The 23254-nt window shown below is 43.3% G+C and overlaps 2 protein-coding genes across 6 annotated transcripts in view; one reads left to right on the forward strand and one right to left on the reverse strand.

Annotated features, from left to right (window-relative positions):
- Positions 1 to 18792, reverse strand: part of VWDE (von Willebrand factor D and EGF domains) — a 48092-nt gene extending 29300 nt beyond the window's left edge. Inside the window, exons 1-9 of one of the 3 annotated variants that reach the window (XM_028751608.2) lie at positions 18532 to 18792; positions 15858 to 16042; positions 12323 to 12554; positions 8663 to 8722; positions 7120 to 7379; positions 5569 to 5658; positions 4195 to 4339; positions 2164 to 2378; positions 1353 to 1426 (exon numbers count right to left, since the gene is read on the reverse strand). In XM_028751608.2, the coding sequence (XP_028607441.2) occupies positions 1353 to 1426; positions 2164 to 2378; positions 4195 to 4339; positions 5569 to 5658; positions 7120 to 7379; positions 8663 to 8722; positions 12323 to 12554; positions 15858 to 16042; positions 18532 to 18616 (1346 nt within the window). In that variant the 5' untranslated portion in view covers positions 18617 to 18792. The remainder of the gene's footprint in view (positions 1 to 1352; positions 1427 to 2163; positions 2379 to 4194; positions 4340 to 5568; positions 5659 to 7119; positions 7380 to 8662; positions 8723 to 12322; positions 12555 to 15857; positions 16043 to 18531) is intronic. The other 2 variants (XM_028751610.2, XM_028751609.2) reach the window with 2 other exon arrangements.
- Positions 7207 to 23254, forward strand: part of C12H7orf78 (chromosome 12 C7orf78 homolog) — a 53029-nt gene continuing 36981 nt past the window's right edge. For 2 of the 3 annotated variants that reach the window (XM_028751614.2, XM_077936980.1), the window contains exons 1-2: positions 7207 to 7304; positions 8951 to 9032. The gene's annotated coding sequence lies outside the window, so the exon portion shown is untranslated. Of the gene's footprint in view, positions 7305 to 8950; positions 9033 to 18895; positions 19004 to 23254 lie in introns of those variants that run through there. The other variant, XM_028751611.2, reaches the window with a different exon arrangement.

Raw genomic sequence — 23254 nt, forward strand, 5'->3', positions numbered from 1 at the left:
CAAAATTATCATCGCTTTTACGAATTGCTATTTTAATGCAGTGCTGATTCATCCAATGTTGTCATTTTTTAATCTAACTTTTTTTGGGGGGGGGGCTGTTCTAACAGTTTTTTTTATAAATCAACCCTATGCATGTTTACTCATAGGTATGTTCTGCCTAGTTTTAAAGGGCCTTGCTCCATGAACAGGATTGCACACTTCCTCACTGAAATACTAAAGTCAAATTATAGCATTCCGTCGTGTATATTTTATCCCAGATTTCTTTTTATTTACAAAATATAGCTGGACTACAAACAAAAGCCGAAGTCCAACATTGGGTGGCAGTGATGATTTCTTAATCATTTTCCTTTTTGCATTTCCCACTAAAAATTGCCCCCCCCCCAAACAATTTTTGCCCTGCCAAGGAAAATATGATGCCTGCATCATTTCACTTGAAGGGTAAAAAGTTATTGAGGTTAAGGAGTTTTTAGGGTGGAAACTGAATGAGGGGAAAGCGTTATGAACACCCACTTTTGTTTACTGCCCCCATAGCTGCATTTTTGAAGAAAAAGAAACTATAAAAGAAAGAAAGTTATTTATTTGTTTGAAAGAGAACCAAACGGGTATGCCTCAGCCTTCGCCAACCTTGTGGCATTCAGATCATTCAGACGACTGCCGTTATCCCCAGCCAGCACTGTACGGCCTGGGGCTGATGGGAATTGTAGTCCCAAACACCTGGATGACAGTAGGTTGGTGAAAGCTATATTCCACAATATTATTTAATCACTCCCTCCCCATTCCTTGGTGTGTTGGTGTTTCCCCAACTCCCTAAATAATACCTTTTTATTTTTAAAGGGAATGTTCTGCGATGATGTGAGAATGGCATGATGGACAGTTTTTTCCAATACCATTCAGGCAGGCCACACTTACCTGTGTGAATTTCAGGTAGTTGCTAGGAGACTGGGCTGAATAAAAAAATCTCACTGCCTCTTTGCCTAGTCAACGCTCACATAATATGGGTTTTTATAAGCACACACTCGTTCCTGGCTACGCATTGTGGGTGCGGAGCATTCAATGTAACCACCATTACTCATCTCTAGGGACATATTCTGTAGAACTGCTCAGAAGATATGATCAGCCCTGGCTGTGTTTCATTGTGACAGAACAGATTTCCTTCATAAATATAGCAACTGGCGTCACTGAGTTGAAGCAAGTCACTAAAGCCACGGTTCTTTCTCCCCAGCATTTTGATGGGGTGGGAGATGGTTTTGATTAACAAGCGACAGATAAAAAATATTAATGTATTCATCTTACGATTAAAAAAAAATCCTCTCTTGAAAAGAAAAAGGGGAAAGAGTAAGTTTGTAAATTACCTGCCATCAAATGTAAAGATATGTGGGTCAGTAAAAGAGTAGCAATAGGCAGAGGGCAGATCTTTCACAGTAACCTTTAAAAGAAGTGAAGACATTAAGGTAAATCAGCTGATCAGGAATCCTTCAAATATATTGACGTGCTGATTACGGAGATTGACTTACAAGTAAATAACACAGCAATGCTTCAATTCTAAGCCTCACTAATTTCAAAGAGACTTACTTGTATCAGGTAAGTGTGCAGAGCAGGCGATGGGGAATCTGTGCCGTTCACAGATGTTGTTGAACTACAACTCCCATCAGCGCCGGCCTGACTGGCCAAAGGCCTGGGATGTTGAGAGTTGTAGGCCAGCAACATTTGGTCACTGGTTTCCCCCATACATGGTGTATAAAGCGGCTGCTTAAGGGGGTCTACCTCATACATACAAAGGAATATGCTAGTCATCACTGGCTTTTCAATACGTTTTAGTCATCAATAATGTTTTAAACTAAATTTATCCATCAATTAGAGGCTTCTGATGAGGTGGCAAAATGGTTTTAAAATAGCTTTTTAATCAATTAAGATGTCCAAGTGCTGTTTTTATTTCATGTTTTATATATACATGTAAGCCACTTTGGGAGAGCCCTGCCCTGAAAGAATTTCACAAAACAAAACAAAACGACATGCTGTGCGAATTAGAAATGTCATTATAAATGATGCTCGTAAGTCATTGTTAAAAACGTGCAAAAGAGAGAAAACCTAGCCAGTTTACATCAGCTAACTTCCAAGTGATTTCTTTTTCTTTTATCAAGACTGAACGGAATGGGTTTCCACCTGAATACTTTCCACCATGTAGCCATTCCACAGGAAGTTGTCACTAACAATAGGTTCTGCCGCAATTCTGGTTACTCTCTCTCCATTTCGGGTGAAATCCGTCACCGCGGTGTAATGGATGCTGGCGTGGCCACACGTCCCATTGTGGCAGGGATACTGAAGAAGCTCCACAGAGCAAGAAGAAAGAGCCACGTTTAAGCTCTGCGGAGCTTTACCTATTCCAAAACAGACAGCCATTAGTAAGATTTCTCTTTAAGATGCAACAGAGTTCTGTTTTTAGCATTAGTGATTGGTTAAAATCAATGCAGTTTTTTGGGGAAGCGGCAGGATATAACTGTCAGGTTGCAAATAACCAGAGAGGCAACTAGTTTAACCTCTTGCAGGATCTTGTATGTATTACTCTATCTCATCTCTTAGCTCCAGAATTTACTTATGTTATCATGTGCACACAAGCATGAAGCAGGAGTGGGAAAATGTGTTATTGGGGTGTCAGGCTGTGTGCCGAGACCCTTCTCACCCCTGGATACAGCAATGTCTGGGAATGGTCCAAACAGGATTGGGAAGTGTATCCTCAGCCAGATCAGCTTCTCTCTGAAGAGGAGGAGGAGGGGAAGGATTCACCCCCCTTCTACCCTGCAGTTTTGGTAGGAGAGAGAGGGGAGAATGCTACACAGCCTCTGCAGGAGTTACCTAGCTACAATATAGTTGAAGAAGAGGGGAAAGGGAGGGAACAGCCAGCAGAGATCTCCCTAGAGAGCCTGGGCGATCCCCTCTCTTCTCGGGCTTGTAGGTCTCTCCATATTAGAGAATAGAGGATGCAGAGAGCTGAAACTTCCCGTTGGTGCTCAGGATGTTGCTGTAGATGGAAGGGAAGGGCTCAGAGTAGTCAACACCTCTCTTTGTGGAGAGATATGGATTACTGCTTTGCAACCAGATGACTGAATAAAAAGGACTATAAAATACAAACTGCTTGTGATTCTTGCCTATGAAGTTACCGGGGAAGGAGAGGACTCACCATGCCTGACAAGCGAGTATTAAAATATAAGTCAGGCTAGCTTCCTGATGAGGTGATCACCTTGGTAATGGGCCATTAAGGGAGACAAAGGAAAGGGGCTCTGTCTGAGACAACAAATGGGCAGGGTCCCCTCCTTCAACTCTGTTTGAATCCAAAGCTGCGGTTATGGGGAAGCAAGGCTCTCTTGGGGTGTTAATACTGTGAGCCCCTCCATCAGGTTGTACATATATGTGAACAAACCATATATCATAAAGACACCACAGTCTTCACCATACCTCATTCCCAAAGGAGACATGAACCCTAGGTAAGCATCTGGAGGCCCTGAATCTCACACTGCTTGGAGATTGGGGTGGGGAGCAACATTATCACATCACAGCCAGTGCCAGACACCAATACATCTTATTGCCTTAGACCAAGAATGGAGAATGGAGAACCTTTGGTTCTCAAGATGCCATTGGCCTTCCCATCAGTCCTGGTCACTATGGGTCAACGGATTCAGAACAGACAAAAGGAATTACTAACAAAGACAGGCCATAGCTCAGTGAGAGCATTTGCCTTGCATGAAGCTGGTTCTAGGTTCAAACTGCAGCATCTCCTGGTAGGGCATGGAATATCTCCTGTCTAGAACCCTAGAGGGCCAAGGTCATTGTCAGTGTAGACAATTATAAGCTAGATGAACCAATGGCTGACTCAGTATAAGGCAGCTTTCTGTATTCTATGTAGCCCAGTTTCCACACCTGTGACTAAGAAAAAGAACATGATGAACCCTCCTGCAACCACACTGGTTTAATCTTAGTTTAACGCGGGCATTGGCATGGTGTTTTCCACTGTTCCAAAGGGCAGCAAGCTAGGCTAGAGGTCTGAACTGCAACACAGTGCTGGATCCTCACACAAAGGCTGCCATGCAACCAGCATGCATTACCTGAGCAGAGCAATGCATGAACATGTCAAAATGAGGATAAAAAGTACATATTCAAGGCACAAGCCAATTAAAAAAAAATTGAAGAAGAAATTACCTTCCTCTATTGTTCTTAATTTTAATGAGATTTTGCAGTCATTTTCCAGCTGACTAGCTTGAGGACAAGGAATGGGAATTTTGCTTTCTATCGTCAGTCTGTATTCCTTTCCATCTTCTGATATTATAAATGCCTCAGGGTGTAGCTGAATATAAGAAAAGGAACATGCTATGAACACAAGGTATCTGTGTGGAATTATCTCACAGTAAATGTTCAGAACAATGCTGAAAAGAATTGAAAGCGAAAACTGGTTTTTACAGCTGTAGAAAACAACAGAAAGGCAATCACTAAGATAACATCCAACTGTAAACCTTGCTGTGATGATGGCAATTAAAAAAAAAAAGTCCCTTGGACTTAATTTTAGTAATCTTGCAAAATAGATTCCACCCCCCATGCAAAAGGAATACAAAAGCATTTTGCTTTTATAAGGAAACTCCACAGAGTGTGCCTAAACACAGGCTGATTTAAACAAACAAACAAAATGATTGCATGCCAACTCGTTAGTAGAAATAATTTAAATGGTTTGACGAAGACCAATTGAGCTTGCACTTAGTTCCCATGATGTCAAGTCTCAGAATGCTTAAGCACTGCATATATAAGCACATGACTTCCCCCAGAGAATCCTGCAGACTGTAGTTTACTCCTTGCACAACTACATATCCTAGCAACCATGGAAAGCTATAGTTTCCATGACTCTTTGAGGCACATCATGTACTTTAAATGTATGGTGTGTACGCAGCCTTTTCCCAGTGATTTAAATGGGACCTAAGTGTAATTAACTCAGGCTGGAATCCTATACACAATGGGGTTTACTTCTTAACAGGGTAAGCTTGCACAGCATGCCTGGGTCCAACTCAGGAAAAAAATATTGCATGCATTTGGAGTGCCATTTATTACCTTTACATGCTATCACACCACTAATTTTATTGCCAACAGAGAAGAATTCTTGCACTAGCAAATACTACAATATTGTTCTTCTGAAAATTTGCACCACTGCAGTGAAGACAAATGTGACTTACAGCACAATCCTATACAGCAGGGGTGAGGAACCTGAGGCCCTCCAGATGTTGCTGGATTCTCCCATCAACCCCAGTATGGCCAATGACAGGGATAATGGGAGTAGCAGTCTAGTAACTTGTGGAGGGCCATCTACACATACTGTATATCTACTCAGAAGTGAGCCCCACTGAGTTCGATGGGGCTTACATCCAGTACAATGTGCAAGTGTGGGTCCTCCAGATGTTGTAGGAATTCCAACTTCCAGCCAACATGAACAATGAGAGTTGTAGTCCAACTTCATCTGGGTGTATGACTTTTCCACCCCTGGGCTACAGGATCGTAACTACACAATGCACTGTTTTCTTTTCAGCGTACCTTAATTCCTGCAAAAAATTCCATGCTCTCGATGAGTGAACTCTGCATTTCTGGTTTCTCTAAGAAAAAGGTGGAACTGCTGCAGTAAATCTATGTAAAGGACAAGAGAAGGGACAACACTATATTAAAGCAAGAATGGCAAAGAGCCTTGTGGCACCTTAAAGACAAACTAACTTAGCTTTCAAGGGTTAGAGTCCACTTCGTCAGAGACATGTGTCATCCTCTGTTGCAGAAATATATACAAAATCAAGAGGGGTAGGACAGGCAGAAGCAGTGAGATCAGAAGGCAATGAAATGCAAGGAATACAGACAATGCAGAAGATCACAGAATGGTTAAAAGGCAATTCCTGAGAATTGGTGCTTCGCTATTTCTGTGTTGTTGCTTTTAACACTCTTATGTATCTCAATTGGATCTCCTTCAGTTGTATGCCACTGGGGTCATTCCATATATCAAGTGATCCAACTTTTTTACCTCATGTCATCCAATTATCTTAATATTTTGTACAATCATTGAATGATCAAAACTAAGTTTAAATCTAAAATTTTAATTTTTAATCTCATCCCGTTTTTGAGTTATGAGGGTTTGAAATTTCAAAAAAAAGATGATAATTTTGGCCTTGCCAGACTACACAAAAACCTTTAAAGCTCAGCCCAGGATTGAGATACATCGAAACTAAAAACACCAATCCCTTCAGAACTTCGATCATTTAACAAGTGTACAAAATATTAAGAAAACTGGATGACATGAAGTAAAAAAGTTGGATCACTTGATATAGAATGACCCACCTTGAGAGTGTTAGGTCCTTAAAAATGGGATATAACTACTTTAATTAATTAATTTATGTTTAGATCCTGTTCCTTTGCCAATTTTGATTCTGGCACTGCCTATTTTGCCTCTATCCACACCCACCACTGGCATGCGGCTCCCAGGAGCCTGGCCAAAAGGGAACATGGCCCTCAGGGTGAAGTCTTCACCACCCCTGCTGCAAGCTTTCTGGCCAAATGGAGATTTAAACCTGGGTCTCCCTGGTCAAAGTCTAGCCACTATGCAACACTGCCTCTTAGGTTGTAGGCACTCTCAGAGGGAACAGCAAGATGCTCTAGATCAGTTTTCAGTTCACTTTTAAAAATGTGTATACTGGTTTTCCATATTACGATACAGTTTTTATGGAACTGCACTGAGATACATGTTATTTGTTTGCTCTGTACCTGGTAAAATTTTGCTTGCTTGTGACAATTATGAGGGGGTAATTTTAACAAAACCACGTGTTTAGACAGATGCAAATATAACCGTCTCCATCCCAACCCTAAAATCTCATCCGGTGAGCTTGCTGGATTCTTAGAATAACAGATACACAAACCACAACCTGGGAGTTAAGGGTGCTGCTTCTAAGGGAATCACAAATAAGGAGTTTTGGAACTCAGCATTTATCATTTGGTGCGACTCCTTGCTTAACATGGATTAACTTTTTGGACTTGTAATTAGAAGAGCACTGAGGAGCATTACCTCTTAGAAGAAACATAAAACAATAATACAGAACTTAAACATACCCTGTCTCCTAGTCTGAGGTTTACCCCATCCAGTTCTAAGAGTGAGAATGCCTGGACTGTTGTCTCTTGCTTCAGTTCTTCTTTGATGCTTTCAGGCGACAGTCTGGACCAAGCCACAAGAAAGCCCACAGAGGTGTTTGTGGTAGGAACATCAAAGGAGCACCTTAAGAAAATGCTTCCTTCAAGTAAGACCGCCACTATTTCAGGTGTGCTTGGAGGGGGTGGTAAAGGAAGTGGCAACTGTGAAGTAGGTAATTTCTCTAACAACAAAAACAAGTGGAGAGGTGGGTTAATGCCATTTAAAAAATGTAAAGCAGAGAGAAGACTTCCAGAAACAAGCAGCAAGCAAAAGAATGTGATTTCCTGCTAACTATTTTAAACAAGAACATAACAGGAGCCCTCCTGGATCCAACCAAAGGCCTATCTAGTCCTGCATCCTCTTCTCACAATGGCCAACATTTAAATTTAGTCTTGATATAATCAGAGTCAAACAGGTATGGTGGTATAGCATAGCATGTGGTGTGAGAGTGTGTGGGAAAAGGGTGGCTGTTGGGAACAGAAAAATCAACACACAATTAACACACAATATCCATTGAACCTAGGAGCAGATCATCACGACACATGCAACATAATGAAAACCAAACTGTTTATTGATTATGTTTATTACTTTGAGCTATAAAGAGTTCGAAATTAATGCTGGTGTGAAGTCACAAAATGGCCGCCGTAGGGTGATTTTTATACAACGGGCACAAATAACTTCAAACATGGGGAAAGAAAGAAATTGACAGATAATACTCCATAGATTCCTTGTTACTTTTTAGCTGTTGTATTTTATTTCCCCACCCCACCCCCACCCCAAACTGGTCAACAACAGGCATTTTCCAGTCTTTTAGACAGAAAGACTTTATCATTGCCCAAACTTGAGAGTGGTTACAGGACAGGGAAAGAAAAGCCAAGTATGTCAATGGGAGTCACCTCATGTGGGAGACATCACAGGCAACTACCCTTCTGGTGTCTCCCACTCTGGGCCAGTGGGCCACCATTGGGAGCTAATGGCTGCACCCACAAGGAAGCGGCAGATAGTTGGTAGAAGGACCCAAAGTGAGAGGCAAGGAAGTGAAGATCTTGAGAGGCTGCAAGAAGAGATGAAAGCTCCCAGGTGACTGCTCAGCAGGTCTGTCATTTTCTGTGTGTGGCCAGGACTGAGAGCTACCTTTGAGAGAAGAGTCTCAATTTGTGTGCTGTATTTGTATTTTAGATACCACGTTGCTGATTTTCTCCTCTTTTTATGCAGTTGCGAGAATTTGTATTGCATTTTGTATTCCTGAATGTAACTACATTTGTATAATTGTTCTGATTTTAATGTTGCACAGATATCCTGTTAAGATATTTGTGTTGTAAACCGTCCTGTGATCTTCTGACAAAGGGTGGTATGTATAAACAAAACAAATAAATGTTAAATAAAATCAAAGTTAAGACAGAAAATACACAGAATCCCTGGGTCAAAATAATATATTGACAAAATCTGTAGAAAACAACTTACCACTGCATGTGGTTTCTCTCTCCCCAGTCTGGCAGGCCTGCAGTTCAGCACCTGAAGTAACTAGAGATAAATTCCTTACATATAATTGCATCAGGTGACTGTTAAACAGGAACTCTGAGCATTTTTGCCTTGTATTTTATTAAAGATAAATTAGAAAATTAATGGCCTAGATTTTTGAGCCTAGATTAACAGACCCTGCAAGTGTCCCTATTTTTACAGGGACGTCTCTGATTGAGAGAAGCCGCCCTGGTTTCTGATTTGATCCTGGAATGTCCCGCTTTTCCTTAGGATTCCCCTATTTTCATTGGAGAAATGTTGGAGGGTATAGAGTTATTCAACCCCCGAGCCGTCTGAAGGCAATCCTGTATAGGTAAGTCTTTTTAATGTTTAATGTTTTATTATGTTTTTATATATGTATTGGAAGCTGCCCGGAGTGGCTGTGGCAACCCAGTAAGGTGTGTGAGGTATAAACAGTAAAATTATCATTATGGAATGGGACGTCCCTATTTTCATAGGAGAAATGTTGGAGGATATGGATTGACAGCTGTGGCAAATTCCAGAGTGCTGGCCATGCCAGTTTCTCACAGCAAAAATAAGGGTCCTGTGACATCCTTTCAAAGCAGGTGATGAAAGCTAGCACCTGGTATCAAAAGCTCTCCTTCAGAGCACAATACTTTTTTGGCTTTTGCTCCAGCAAATAAGCATTTGGATCAGGGATTGGGGGACTGTGGCCCTCCAGTTGTTTGTTGCACTACAATTCCCATCATCCCTTGCAGTTTGCCATGCTGCCTGGGGGTAATGGGAGCCGGAGGGTGTACATGTGCCCTCAGAGGCCTTCCTTTGTGCCCACAGGATTCTGTCCCCTCTGACCCTCCCTCAGCTGAAAGAAGCCCTGTTTAGGGGAGTTTTTAACATTTAATGCTGTATTGTTTTTAACACTTGATTGGAAGCCGCCCAGAGTGGCTGGGGAAACTCAGCCAGATGGGCGGGGTATAAATAATAAATTGTTGTTGTTGTTGTTGTTGTTGTTGTTGTTGTTGTTAAGCCCTCTATTTTTGCAGTGTGGGGTCAATGCAGGGGAGGCTACAACTGGGCTGGGGGGAGTCTTGCTGTGTGTGGAACCACAACAGTTGCTCTGGTTTTCAAATGTGCCCATAGGCCCCAGAAGGGTGGGCAAACCCTTCTATACCTACTCCTGTTTGAAAGTTACACCTCTGGGAAGCTCTGGCCTGGTTTATTTCGTCTTCAAATATTAAACACCACCCAGGACTGAGTTATAGAGTGGGAAGATTGTTCACCCGCAGTCAGTAAGTCCCTGGTATTGTTAAATGTTGACATCTAAGTTCACCCTGAGAATGCTTATAATTAAAAGTTCAGTTTTTATTATAAACTATTCAAGCTGAGTGAACTGTTTAAAAAACTTTTCAGCACGCTGCAATTTCACTAAACAGTGCTAAGCTTTTTTAAAACCAAATGTATTTCGCTTTTTTAAAGACAGCTCATTACTTTCAGTTTAAGAAAACAAGTTGGCTTTTAGTTTAATGTAGCAATGAAAACGTTTTCAATATTTAAATTGTTCTCCGCCATAAAAACAAATGGTGTATTATACTATACACATTTCGCATTTTCAGTAAATAAGTTGCATAGGATGATGAAGAGTGTTTATGCCTTTCACTATCGGCTTTTTGCTGGCATAATAAAGAAATCCATTAAATTATGATAATTTCTTTTGGCACATAAAAGTAATAAAGAAAACATTATTATGGTGGCCTACTCAGGGTAAGTAACAGTTCCTCTTCCTGATAGTAAAAAGTTTATTTCATGTCTTTTAATTAAAACACTCGACAGTACGAATTTAAAACCCTCTTTTACTGCAAGTAAAGTGACTTTTACTAAGAGATCCTTTTTTTGTTCCAAGGCCAATTTTCAGATGCAAATGGAATTTTGCTCCAACTACTCATCAAGTTTTTGAAAAATAACGCAACTTAGCATGTCAATTGCTCATTTATTCTTTAATGGGAGGGTGTTCCAGGGGCCAGAAGAAGCATCAAATCTCCTTCTATTAAGAAGAGAAAGGGAGAATCACAAGCCGAAGCTTCAACATGAGATGCCTCCTTCCTGCCACTGTGAAAACCTCCATAGCTCTTGCCCTACCGGAAGGGTGTGCAGATTAGTGGATTGGAGGTGGGTTAGTGGAAGTTTGGATCCAAAGGATCTATAGACTACCCAGTCCCTCCACACACCTCCAAACCACAGAAGCTAGCATAGGGAACCTCCCTTTCACAGTTTCCAATGGGAGGGAAATCATTAACTACAAAATAACAACAATAAGAACACCTGGAAATGGAGACAGAGGTGCTCATGCCTAGCTTTGCCGTTACTTCTGTCCTGCTGGTGAGAGGTTGGCAGGATTTTGGAAACTGCAGTATATATATCTGCCTTTGATTTTGCCTTTCCCACAGTTTTTAGGATCATCATCATCATCATTACCAACATAATTTATTATTTATTCCCCAGCCACTCTGGGTGGCTCCCAACAGTATATTATTATTATTATTATTATTATTAATAATAATAATAATAAAGCAATCAAACATCAAACATTAAAAACTTCCCTAAACAGGGCTGCCTTCAGATGTCTTCTAAAAGTCAGATAGTTGTTTATTTCCTTGACATCTGATGGGTGGGCGTTCCACAGGGAGGGCGGCACTACCGAGAAGGCCATCTGCCTGGTTCCCTGTGGCTTCACTTCTCGCAGTGAGGGAACTGCCAGAAGGCCCTTGGCGCTGGACCTCAGTGTCCGGGCTGAACAATGGGGGTGGAGACGCTCCTTCAGGTATACCGGGCCGATGCCATTTATAGCTTGCAATCTAACTCAAATAATTCTTGTAGATGGGGCTCCAGCCTTGTCTGAGCTTATGAGGTACATATGATTTATTATTAGAGACATTTTATGTAATAACTTATAAGAATAAAGCACAATGGCACGTCAAGAGTTTGGCTCATGATAGGTGATCGCTGATTGTTTGGATCACTTTTGAGAGAGGACACACTGAGAGCAGCTTTCTAGAAAGGAAACATTTGAAAACAATATTCCCCAGCTGCAGTCTGAGGTGATGCAGTCCTCTCTATAACACTTCAGAAGTCTTTCATGAGTAGACAAGGCCTAATATTCTGTATAGATGTAAAAGGTAAAGGTAAAGGGACCCCTGTCTGTTAGGTCCAGTTGCGGATGACTCTGGGGTTGCGGCGCTCATCTCGCTTTACTGGCCGAGGGAGCCAGCATACAGCTTCTGGGTCATGTGGCCAGCATGACTAAGCCGCTTCTGGCGAACCAGAGCAGCACACGGAAACACCATTTACCTTCCCACCAGAGTGATACCTATTTATCTACTTGCACTGTGTGCTTTCGAACTGCTAGGTTGACAGGAGCAGGGACCGAGCAATGGGAGCTCACCCCGTCGTGGGGATTCAAACTGCCGACCTTCTGATCAGCAAGCCCTAGGCTCAGTGGTTTAACCCACAGCGCCACCCACGTCCCTTCCATAGATGTAGAAGGACTATAAAAACGTAACAAGAGACCAAATGGTTTGAGACACATTTGGGAAAAGAAAACATATACATGTTTTGGGATGTAGCAGGCAGCATGTGCTTCCTCACCTTCTGCACAATATCCCATGCACCCCTGGGTGGGCTGGAGTAAGTATACAAAGAAATCTCCACAGTTCCTCACACTCACAGGAATTCGGAAAAGGCAGCAGTCCTCTGTGGTGCTGAAGAAAAACTGCCAAGTTGCACAGGCTGTTAAGTGTTTGATCTCACCAGGCTGAGGCAAGGACTCGGACTCTCTCAAAGACAACCAAACAGGGGCCTGTGTCCCACAGTGATTCATCTTTTAGCACCAAAACAGAAGAAGAAAACAGTTGATCAACAGAATGTTTCCACCAGCCAAGATAAGAAACGCATGCACACACACACACACACACACACACACACACTAATAAGCCAAGCCAAAGAGGAGATTGCGGCCACTTCACTCCTCCTTGGTTGTTTTGTTGGGCTGAACCAAGCCATGGTTTGGCTTGGCTTAGCAGACTGTCTGATCCTGGGCTCATGGTTTAGCTCTCTCCAGAGTAACCATGAGCTGTAACCAAGATTTGCTCTATGGTTTACAGTTCATGGTTCAACAGGGAGACCAAGAAGCAGATTCAGATGAAGAACTAAGTCAAACTATGGCTTAGCTCAGCACAGAACAGAACAGAAGCAAAACCAAAGAGCAAAGGGGTTGCAATCTCCTCTCTTGGAGCTTGATGCTGGTGCAAAATCATGGTTAGCATAACATGCAAAACAGCCTTTTGAGAAATAAGGGACACCATGGGCAACCCATTCCCAACCTGTTGAGCGCCATAAAAATAATGAGGTTGACAAAGCACTTGGCAGGCAACAAATACATGCTGGTGGGCAGCCTCAGACTACGCAACACTTAGACTATACAAACTGAGTAGGTCTATAGCAGCAGCTATCTCATAATACAGGGTGGGGAACCTGTGGTGCTGCAGAGGCTGCTGAACCACAACCTCCTCATGCCTGACTGTTGGCCAAACTGGTTGGGGCTGATGGGAGCCCAACACTATCTAGAGAGCCACAGATATTCCAGCCTTACTTTAGTGATAAAGGAACATAGGGAGCTGCCTTTTACCATCCTGGTCAGATTATTGTGCCTCCACCTTGCACTATACAAGTTGATTGTGGCACAGATGATAGAGAGCTAGAAGATGTCTTTCGTAGGTTGATCATCTGCATTCACTCAGTGTCAATAATGTGGGGAAAGTAAACTTGTTTTAGAACAAGAACAGATATTTTTTTGATGCTGCCTACTAAAATCTTGCCCACCTCAGACCAAACAATTCTCTATCACTACTCTAGAAGAAGAATATTCAGGGAGGTTTTAGGATGCAGCTGTGGACTTTGCAGCCTTGTGGTGGACCAGAAGGACCCTTGCACTATAAAGCCAAGCATAATAGCTCAGATTTGCATGTATAGAAGATGAGCAATATATATATATATATATATATATATATATATATATATATGCAGGTTTTGGTGTCCTCGGGTATCTTCCCGTGTAAAAGTTGGGGTGTCTAGGCGACGTTTCGACGAGGTCTCACTCGTCATCTTCAGGCTGGTGCTTTCGGCTTCTTGTTACTGGAACAGAGCAGGATCTCAGTGTTTGAGTTCCTATAAATACTGTTGAGGAGGTATAGCCTCCAATGTTCTGGGCAGAGAGGAAGTTCCCAGGCTAGTGTGCCTTTTCTTCTTTTGTTCCTTAATTGCTTGAGGGATATCTTGAGTGATTTCTTGAGTGATATCCTGAGTACCACTTAGGTGGGTCATTAGGTGTGGATTAGTTGCTAAAGCCTTTGTGTCTTGACCTCTTGAACTTTGTGAAGAGTTTTTCTGAGAAGATGGGTGTACTACATTTAGTTGTGCTCTGGCTTGGCTTCGTGTATAGGGGCGAGCTGTGGTTTTGTGGCCTGTGCCAGCCAGATCTGTGTAGGGATTGCAGGGGGGTGCAGCATCCGGAGGTGCCACCATGGTTTGGCTACTGGATGGTGTCTGTAATTTATCTGTGGAGAGGGTCTGGGTTTGGGTCTGGTGTGGTTGATTGGTGATGGCGTTCTGTGTGCCTCTGGATCTGGTGTCAGTTTTTGTGGGGAGGGCTAATTTCCAGATGTCTGGCAAGCGGGATGTGTCGTCACGCTTGTTCATGTTGTGAGGGTGTTTCTCTATCTCGATGGCTTCCATGATTATTCTCTTGTGGTGATGTTCCATGTTAGAGAGCAATTTGGAATCTGCAAAATTAATTTCGTGTCCTGTTTCTTTCATGTGTTGGAAGAGAGAGGAAGTTTTTTCTTCTTTTTTGACGGCATTCTTGTGTTCTGCGATACGTGCATTTATTCGTCTGTTTGTTTGTCCAATGTACGTGGCTGGGCAGACTTTGCAGGGTATTTCATAGACCCCTTGGTTTTCCAACTGGATTTTATCCTTGGGGTTTCTGAGGATATTGGCTATTTTTTGGTTGGCGCAAAAGGCTGTTTTGATATTGTGTTTATGGAGGATTTTGCTAATTTTATCTGTAGTGCCCTTGATATATGAAATACCCTGCAAAGTCTGCCCAGCCACGTACATTGGACAAACAAACAGACGAATAAATGCACGTATCGCAGAACACAAGAATGCCGTCAAAAAAGAAGAAAAAACTTCCTCTCTCTTCCAACACATGAAAGAAACAGGACACGAAATTAATTTTGCAGATTCCAAATTGCTCTCTAACATGGAACATCACCACAAGAGAATAATCATGGAAGCCATCGAGATAGAGAAACACCCTCACAACATGAACAAGCGTGACGACACATCCCGCTTGCCAGACATCTGGAAATTAGCCCTCCCCACAAAAACTGACACCAGATCCAGAGGCACACAGAACGCCATCACCAATCAACCACACCAGACCCAAACCCAGACCCTCTCCACAGATAAATTACAGACACCATCCAGTAGCCAAACCATGGTGGCACCTCCGGATGCTGCACCCCCCTGCAATCCCTACACAGATCTGGCTGGCACAGGCCACAAAACCACAGCTCGCCCCTATACACGAAGCCAAGCCAGAGCACAACTAAATGTAGTACACCCATCTTCTCAGAAAAACTCTTCACAAAGTTCAAGAGGTCAAGACACAAAGGCTTTAACAACTAATCCACACCTAATGACCCACCTAAGTGGTACTCAGGATATCACTCAAGAAATCACTCAAGATATCCCTCAAGCAATTAAGGAACAAAAGAAGAAAAGGCACACTAGCCTGGGAACTTCCTCTCTGCCCAGAACATTGGAGGCTATACCTCCTCAACAGTATTTATAGGAACTCAAACACTGAGATCCTGCTCTGTTCCAGTAACAAGAAGCCGAAAGCACCAGCCTGAAGATGACGAGTGAGACCTCGTCGAAACGTCGCCTAGACACCCCAACTTTTACACGGGAAGATACCCGAGGACACCAAAACCTGCATTCCTGTACCCGTGAAAATCTACGAAAGCATATATATATATATATATATATATATATATATATATATATATATGAGTCTGCCATATTATACAATTATAGATTAAAAGGAGAGCATCCATACCTCCACACACTTGGTTGGCATTTCAGCCTGCTTATCGAAAATCAGGAAGCGGTACCACCCTGATGGCAATGAATGATCACATATTAAGTCCTGGATGGCTGATTGCTGAAGCCGTGATGAATCAAAATCAACACTTCGGTATGGACTCTGAAGGATCTGATGACCACCTGCATGACATTCCAGAGCTGTAGAAAAATTGGAGACATTAGCATTCTTATACATTCATCTGCAGCGGGTGTTGCCAGTCATAAAATGGCTGCCATGGAGGGTGTGCTAGTGGTTTAACACAAAATGGCTGCCTGGAGCATAGCATAACACTAAATTAGGTAGACAACCCCTCCAATCCTCATTATGCTTATGACAGAAAGTTAGCTATGTCCTGATTATGGAGGTTATACAAACTGATGCTGTCTAATAACAACAGGGAGCATTTCAAGCCAAGGTTGCCACACCACTGTAATTTCACAGAATTTGCTTAAAAGTGCCTGCACATTTTGCCCCATAACTTCCTTTCTAGGAGGATTAGAGACTTAAAAAGGTAAAGGTAAAGGTACCCCTGCCCATACGGGCCAGTCTTGCCAGACTCTAGGGTTGTGCGCTCATCTCACTCTATAGGCCGGGAGCCAGTGCTGTCCGCAGACACTTCCGGGTCACGTGGGCAGCGTGACAAGCTGCATCTGGCGAGCCAGCGCAGCACACGGAACACCGTTTACCTTCCCGCTAGTAAGCGGTCCCTATTTATCTACTTGCACCCGAAGGTGCTTTCGAACTGCTAGGTTGGCAGGCGCTGGGACCGAACGACAGGAGCGCACCCCGCCGCAGGGATTCGAACCGCCGACCTTTCGATCGGCAAGTCCTAGGTGCTGAGGCTTTAGCTCACAGCGCCACCTGCGTTAGAGACTTACTTCTTTCTAAAACAAAAGCTGAAGTCTAGGGTACCTGCCAGGAGCACCATTGGAAACCTGCTGGGGTGCCATGGGCACCAGGTTGGTGACCTCTGATCTACAGCATTACATCTAATCTTGATCTGGTTTGCAAAATATGGCAACCCAAACTATGGCTATACCAGAACAACTCTTGAGCACAACTTGTGGTTAGTGAGGAGAAGGCTTAACCATGAGCCTCAGTCTGGAATACAAACTAAGCCAAACTGTGTTATGCAAACCAGGTCACTATTTCCCGGAACAAAATGATGCCTTGCTTTTGCTACTAATATTTATATTAAATAAAGGTCTATTGGGCTCTATTTAGCAGGGAGCTAAGAAGTTCTGGAACATGAATCATTTAGCAAATCTGTCCCTTCTGTCTATCACAAAGAAGCTATGTTTGCAACTAAAGGAGTTTGAATCTCCTTTTAAAAATGCAAAGCTCGTGAATCAGTTGAATTCTGATAATATTGTGTGATATTTGCCAGAGACTAATCAAGACAGAAATCAAATATATAGCATGGGGTTGTTGTTTTTTTGTCTTTGGAGCAAGCGCCTAGTATATCACAGCTCATTTCACCACAGAGACAAAAAACAACCATCCTGAATTGAAGAGCTTGAAATGCAGTATTAAACAAGAAGACAACTGCTTTAAGTAATCAATAGACAAGGAAGCACAAGATAACTTAATAAGACAGTCTCGGTTACCATGATAAGCTTAGGTCAAAACATATCAGCAATGCAATCTGTCTTTGGTTTGTATAATATAGCTAACTTCTGCCAAGTTGTCAAACAACATTTATATAAATGTTTCCTACTAAAGCCCATAACATCATAAAAAAGCAACTCGGTTGTCACTTTGTGTAAAAAATCATTATCAGCACTAAAATCAGTTTATAATCAGTGCCAAGACAATCGATTAAAAATAATATAAAAGCCTTTCTTACTTGGATTCTCACATTTCACGCGATATCCTAACCACAAAGGGTTCCCCATACGAACCACAGCAGAAGTATTATAGTCCTGTCTCTTAACTTCTGATCACCATCATTATTTGATTTCTATCCCTCTCCTCCTCCCAAAGGAGCCCATTCCTGTATATATTCTGTTAATTCATCTAGAATCAGTACCCCGACTCCCTACATTTATACAGCAAGAGTGGAAATACATAATAATAATAATAATGTTTGATCTCTCTTGAAAGCAATGAGGAGTTAAAGAGGCAACATCATGGCTATTAGTTATGCAAAGAATTTCATTTATCTGGGGGGCTTTCCTTCCAATTATTAGCAATTATTGGTAGCAGTAATAAGGACAGCACTATTCTGTTATTGAATTCCTGAGGCTGTGCGCACACCATATCTTTAAAGCCCATTCAAACCACATTTTTGACTCCTAAAGAATCTTGGGAACAGTAGCTTGTTAACCCTGTACGGAACTGTAGCTCCGTGAGGGATAAACTACAGTTCACAGGCTTCTTTGGGAGTTAAAAAGCGTTAAAAAGGTACCAGAGCGCGCAAAGTGATGCTCAACAGGCACAGAAGGAAAACAAAACCAACAGAACAACTTTTGCGGAGTTTTTTGTTTTGTTTTTAAAGAACGATCCACTACAGAAGAGGGCATTCCATTTGCCAGCATTACACCCGTGAGCGCGCCCCTTTCCGTGAGCCTAAAGATGCTCCAGAGGCTCCCCTTTTCTTTCTTCGTGCCCAGAGCCACCGCGCGCCCTTGCTCTCCTGTCTCCTTACCTTGCTGGCCGCGCGCTACCTCGAAGCACACCACCAGCGCTGCGCAAAGGGAGAGGACGTTCCCCGGCAGGCTTGGAGAGCGCATAGCTCTCTCCTTTCTCCCACTCTGGACAAGGCGCTTTCTCCCTTCAGCAAGCCTACTTGGAGAGCGAGCTTGGCTCCGATCCGCTGGGCGCCCTCCGCCGAGCGCGCTGGGAGCGAAGTTTGTGCGCTCTGGCTCTGCTGCAATCTTCTCGCTGCTGCTGCAATTTCCCAGGTCCCGGGACAGCCTCGCGCGCCCTCTCCCTGCAGGCCGCTCCGCCTGGAAGAAGGAGAAGGAGACAAACAAAAATGCAACAGCTGGAGCACCAAAGCTGGGAGGGGAGCAGCAACCCGAGTAGCTGCAACCGAGCCTGGTCGCTGACCCCACTCAGGTCGGCGGGGCTTTCAGTTTAGACTGCCAGAGTAGCAGCGCCGTGCCGCTTACTGCTAGGTAAGTGAAGTTGGGATCGCAGCCTGTAAGCCCCGTCGACCGTACGCTGTGGGTCTCTCTGGCGTACACGGGATTGGCCATTCCTCCAGCATTCTCACGTTTGGAATGCACGGAATGCTACCAGTGTGCGGCAGTGAAGCATAAGAAGCAGAGGCCCGGCACTTGTTCTTTCACAGGCCTCTCCACAAGCAGGGTCCTCCTTATTCAAGGTAGCCCTGGGATGATAGAGGCTTCTACAAGGAGATGAAGAGAAGGCAGCAAAATAAAATAATCCCAGGGTAGGAAATAAATTACCAACATTTCCAGCAGAAATAGGGGAAGTGGACAATGCCAGGCACACAGGCAGAATTATGAAAAACCCAACAAATCAGAAGAGTCCAGCTTTTAGGATTTGGCTTAGTGGTTAGTCTTGATTCCAAACACCTTGGACCGAACACAAACAAAATTGTCTGGATTATGCCCATTGTACAGAAATCACTGCTGGCAGTAGTAACAGAATGTTAGACTAATTCTGCATACATTTAGCACATTGGGTCTTTCATAGAATCACAGTATCAAAGAGCTGGAAGGGTCCCCAAGGGTCATAAAATGCCCCACAGCTGTGCCATGGTTTGTTTTGTAGGAAAATATAAGGAGCAGGTAGTTAGCCAGATCCTATGTGGATGATACTCAGTTTTGCTTCTTGTTTCTGTTAACTGATCCCAGGGAGTTTCCAGAAATCTTAACCAGGTGTCCAGAGGTGGCTTTTGGATGGATACAGGCAAATGAGCGAAACTTAATCCAGATAAGATGAAGGTCCTTGGGTGTGGGCTGGGAAATCAATGCCCATTTCCAAATGGTTCTAGATCAGGGGTCAGCAACCTAAGGCCCATGGGCTGGAAGTGGCCCACGGAGGTCATTTGACCGGCCCATGAGCTGCCCCTGCACCGAATTGCCCGCTCATGTGCTGTGCTAAACTGGCGCAGCACGGCGCGAGGACCCACTTCCACGAAGCCAGAAATCGTGTCTGCACACGGGCCTGCACATGATCTGGCCCACGGAGGGATCTCCACGGGACTGATCCAGCCCAGGCAAGATAAACCTTGCCAACCCCTGTTCTAGATGGTGTCGTTCTCCCAAGCTTGTGTCTTGATCTCAGTGCAATTTCTGGATGTGCAGGTAACACACCAGCTGCAACCCTTTTTAAAATATGGACCTTGCCTCAATTTCTCAAGTCCTGATTGCACCCAGACTAGACTCCCAGTTGGTAAAAATGCAGCTGCCCAGCTGCTTGTTGGAGTCAGATGCTTGGAACACGATACACCTATAACTGCACCAGTTGCATTGCCTGCTTGTTTGTTTCTGGGCCCAAAACCAAATGCTGGTATTGATATAGGTAAAGGTAAAGGTACCCCTGCTTGTACGGGCCAGTCTTGCCAGACTCTAGGGTTGTGCGCTCATCTCACTCTATAGGCCGGGAGCCAGCGCTGTCCGCAGACACTTCCGGGTCACGTGGCCAGTGTGACATCGCTGCTCTGGCGAGCCAGAGCTGCACACGGAAACGCCGTTTACCTTCCCGCTAGTAAGCGGTCCCTATTTATCTACTTGCACCCGGAGGTGCTTTCGAACTGCTAGGTTGGCAGGCGCTGGGACCAAGCAACGGGAGCGCACCCCGCTGCGGGGATTCGAACCGCCGACCTTTCGATCGGCAAGCCCTAGGCGCTGAGGCTTTTACCCACAGCGCCACCCGTGTCCCTTGGTATTGATATAGAAAACCCTAAATGGTTCCAGACCAGGTTATTTGAAAGACTACCTTCAGATAACCTGGGAATCACAAGTGGGGGAGAGTCTGTAGCACTCTAGTCCTGCTAGCGGACTTCTCATAGGCATCTGGTTGGCCACTGTGAGACATGGGATGCTGGACTCAGTTGGCTGTTGAGCTAATCCAGCACAGCTCTTCTTATGTTCTGATGTAGGTTCCCCATGTGATGTAAAATCCTGGAAATCAGAGAGCCCACAAGAGTGAAAGGAGGCTCATTGCCTTAAGCAAGGAACTGTTGCCCTCCCTGGGATAACTCACTTGGTAGAGCATGAGACTCATAATCTCAGGGCTGTGGGTTTGAGCCCCACATTGGGCAAAAGATTCCTGCATTGCAGGGGGTGGAGTAGATGACCCTCGTGGACTCCTCCAGGTTTACAATTCTACGAACGTGTGGGGGATGACTGGAGGGGGCAGAGTTAATGCATTTGTTCCTGTATCCTCCTGCACATGTGTTAGTTTACACAGTAGCCAGAACACCTTAAGAGGGTTCTTGTGTATCCTTTTGTTTATCCTTCTAAGCTTGAAATCCTAAACACCCTTAACAGGGAGTAAGTCTTACTGAACTCAGAGGCACTTAATTCTTAAACACACAGGGTTCTTCTGTAAATCTCCTTGGTTTACACATTGCTTTGATATTGAACTCTGCAGATGTATGCTGGTTTTGCAAGAGATTGCTTAAGATCACACATCGTTATATGATTTTTGACGATACTCCAATGTCCCGCAGCAAATTTTTACTCTGCTTCAATCCTATTGACGTTTCTTTTCCTTTCTATCCTCTCTTATCCTTATTTCCCACTCCAAATCATTCCTTTTCTCCCTGCCTTTCTTGATCACTTTGATCATTTGCATCTGTATTGGGTGCTCAACAAAACTTTTCTGAATCCCACTTTGCTGAGTTGTAGGTGTGTATTTTTATTTTAAATCAAAGGTAGCAGAAGGTACTCCTTTAAAACAGAGGGACAGACTTTGTTTAAAACTTGGAACCGCTCTTTCTAAGAAACCTGACATGTTGATTACAGGACCAGGCATCAGTGTGCAACATTAATCACTAGAAAACAACATCGGGCCAACTTCCAAAGGTATAATCTGAACAGCAGGCTCCAGGGGAGCTGATTCATGCATATTAGTCTCCTGGACAACTTACGGTAATTATTCTGTCAATCCTGTCCTTGTTACCTTTTTTCGGCCAGAGTAATTTTCCCTTCACAGTCAACTGTCCCTCAAGCTTTGTCTAAGGAGCTGTGCAAGCGACAGGCAATAAGCTGTCCAGTTTCTTGGCCATTTTGTAGATACTTGGTTATCATCATTGTAACATTTAAACATACTCCTGTTTTATTTTCTTTCTTTCTTTTTTAATGATTTTGAAAAAATCCAAACACCACTTAACACTCACATTGATAAAAGAAATAGCAAACTGGTATATCTGTGCTGTGTTAGGGTCATCAATTATGGTACTTTCAGGCTGCAGCAATGTATAATCTCCACTAAAGTTAAAAGGTAAAGGACCCCTGGATGGTTAAGTCCAGTCAAGGTGACTTTGGGGTGCAGCGCTCATCTCACTTTCAGGCTGAGGGAGCCAACTTTTGAGTAACAACAAAATTTATAATTCTCTGTGTGTAGACATTTGTGGACTTTCTTAATTAGTGGACAGTAGAGCTTATTAACGGGAAAAGATATTGTGAGAAATGGCAAGATTATGGTGGATTGCAGTAAAACAAATTTGCATTAGATTTTCACCACTTGGAAGCTTTTCTTAAGGGACTGATGCACAGCAGGGGTTGTTCCTATTCTACAAAACAGCACATCTCACCATTTTGGTCTTCATCTTTTGTGAGTTGTCAGGCACTAAAAGTATACTGCTGGTCTTTGCTCTGTAAGAAGCTTACATTTTGTAGCCTATCCATTTGTTGCTATGATCACCCTGAAGGATTTCCCTGCTGTTAATCTAACCCTGCAAGGCCACCATTGGTGCAAGTTTGAGCCAAGGTTTATCTCAATGGTAGTTCTGAGAGAACTTCCATAAAAGTCTCACTAAAAACGTCAAAGCCCATTAAAAAACAACTTTCTGAGATGGCCGAAAGCAGTTGAGGCCAGTTAGTAAATGTTAGAAGAAGGCGGGGGTGTTTTAAGATCTTTTTAAAAGACTTTAGCCTTCAAGTCTCACCTCATTTACCTAAGAGTAAGCCCCACTGAATTCAATAGGGCTTGTTTCTGAGTAGGCATCCTTGAAACTGAATTTTGCCATCACTATTTCCTTTTCCTGTTAAAGAAAATATGGATTCATCAATGGTTTTCTGATTTTATGGTTATGGTAGTTTTAATTGATTTTATCATTATTGTACCTTTTGTAATCTCACTGTATATCAGAACACACAATTTACTTCTGTGGCAGCTTTTTCACTACCCTTGAAGAGTGTTCGTAAGTCCTAGCAGGAGTTATGCAGAAG

The sequence above is a fragment of the Podarcis muralis genome, chromosome 12 (genome assembly GCF_964188315.1).
Source record: "Podarcis muralis chromosome 12, rPodMur119.hap1.1, whole genome shotgun sequence".
In the NCBI taxonomy this organism is placed as follows: Eukaryota; Metazoa; Chordata; class Lepidosauria; order Squamata; family Lacertidae; genus Podarcis; species Podarcis muralis.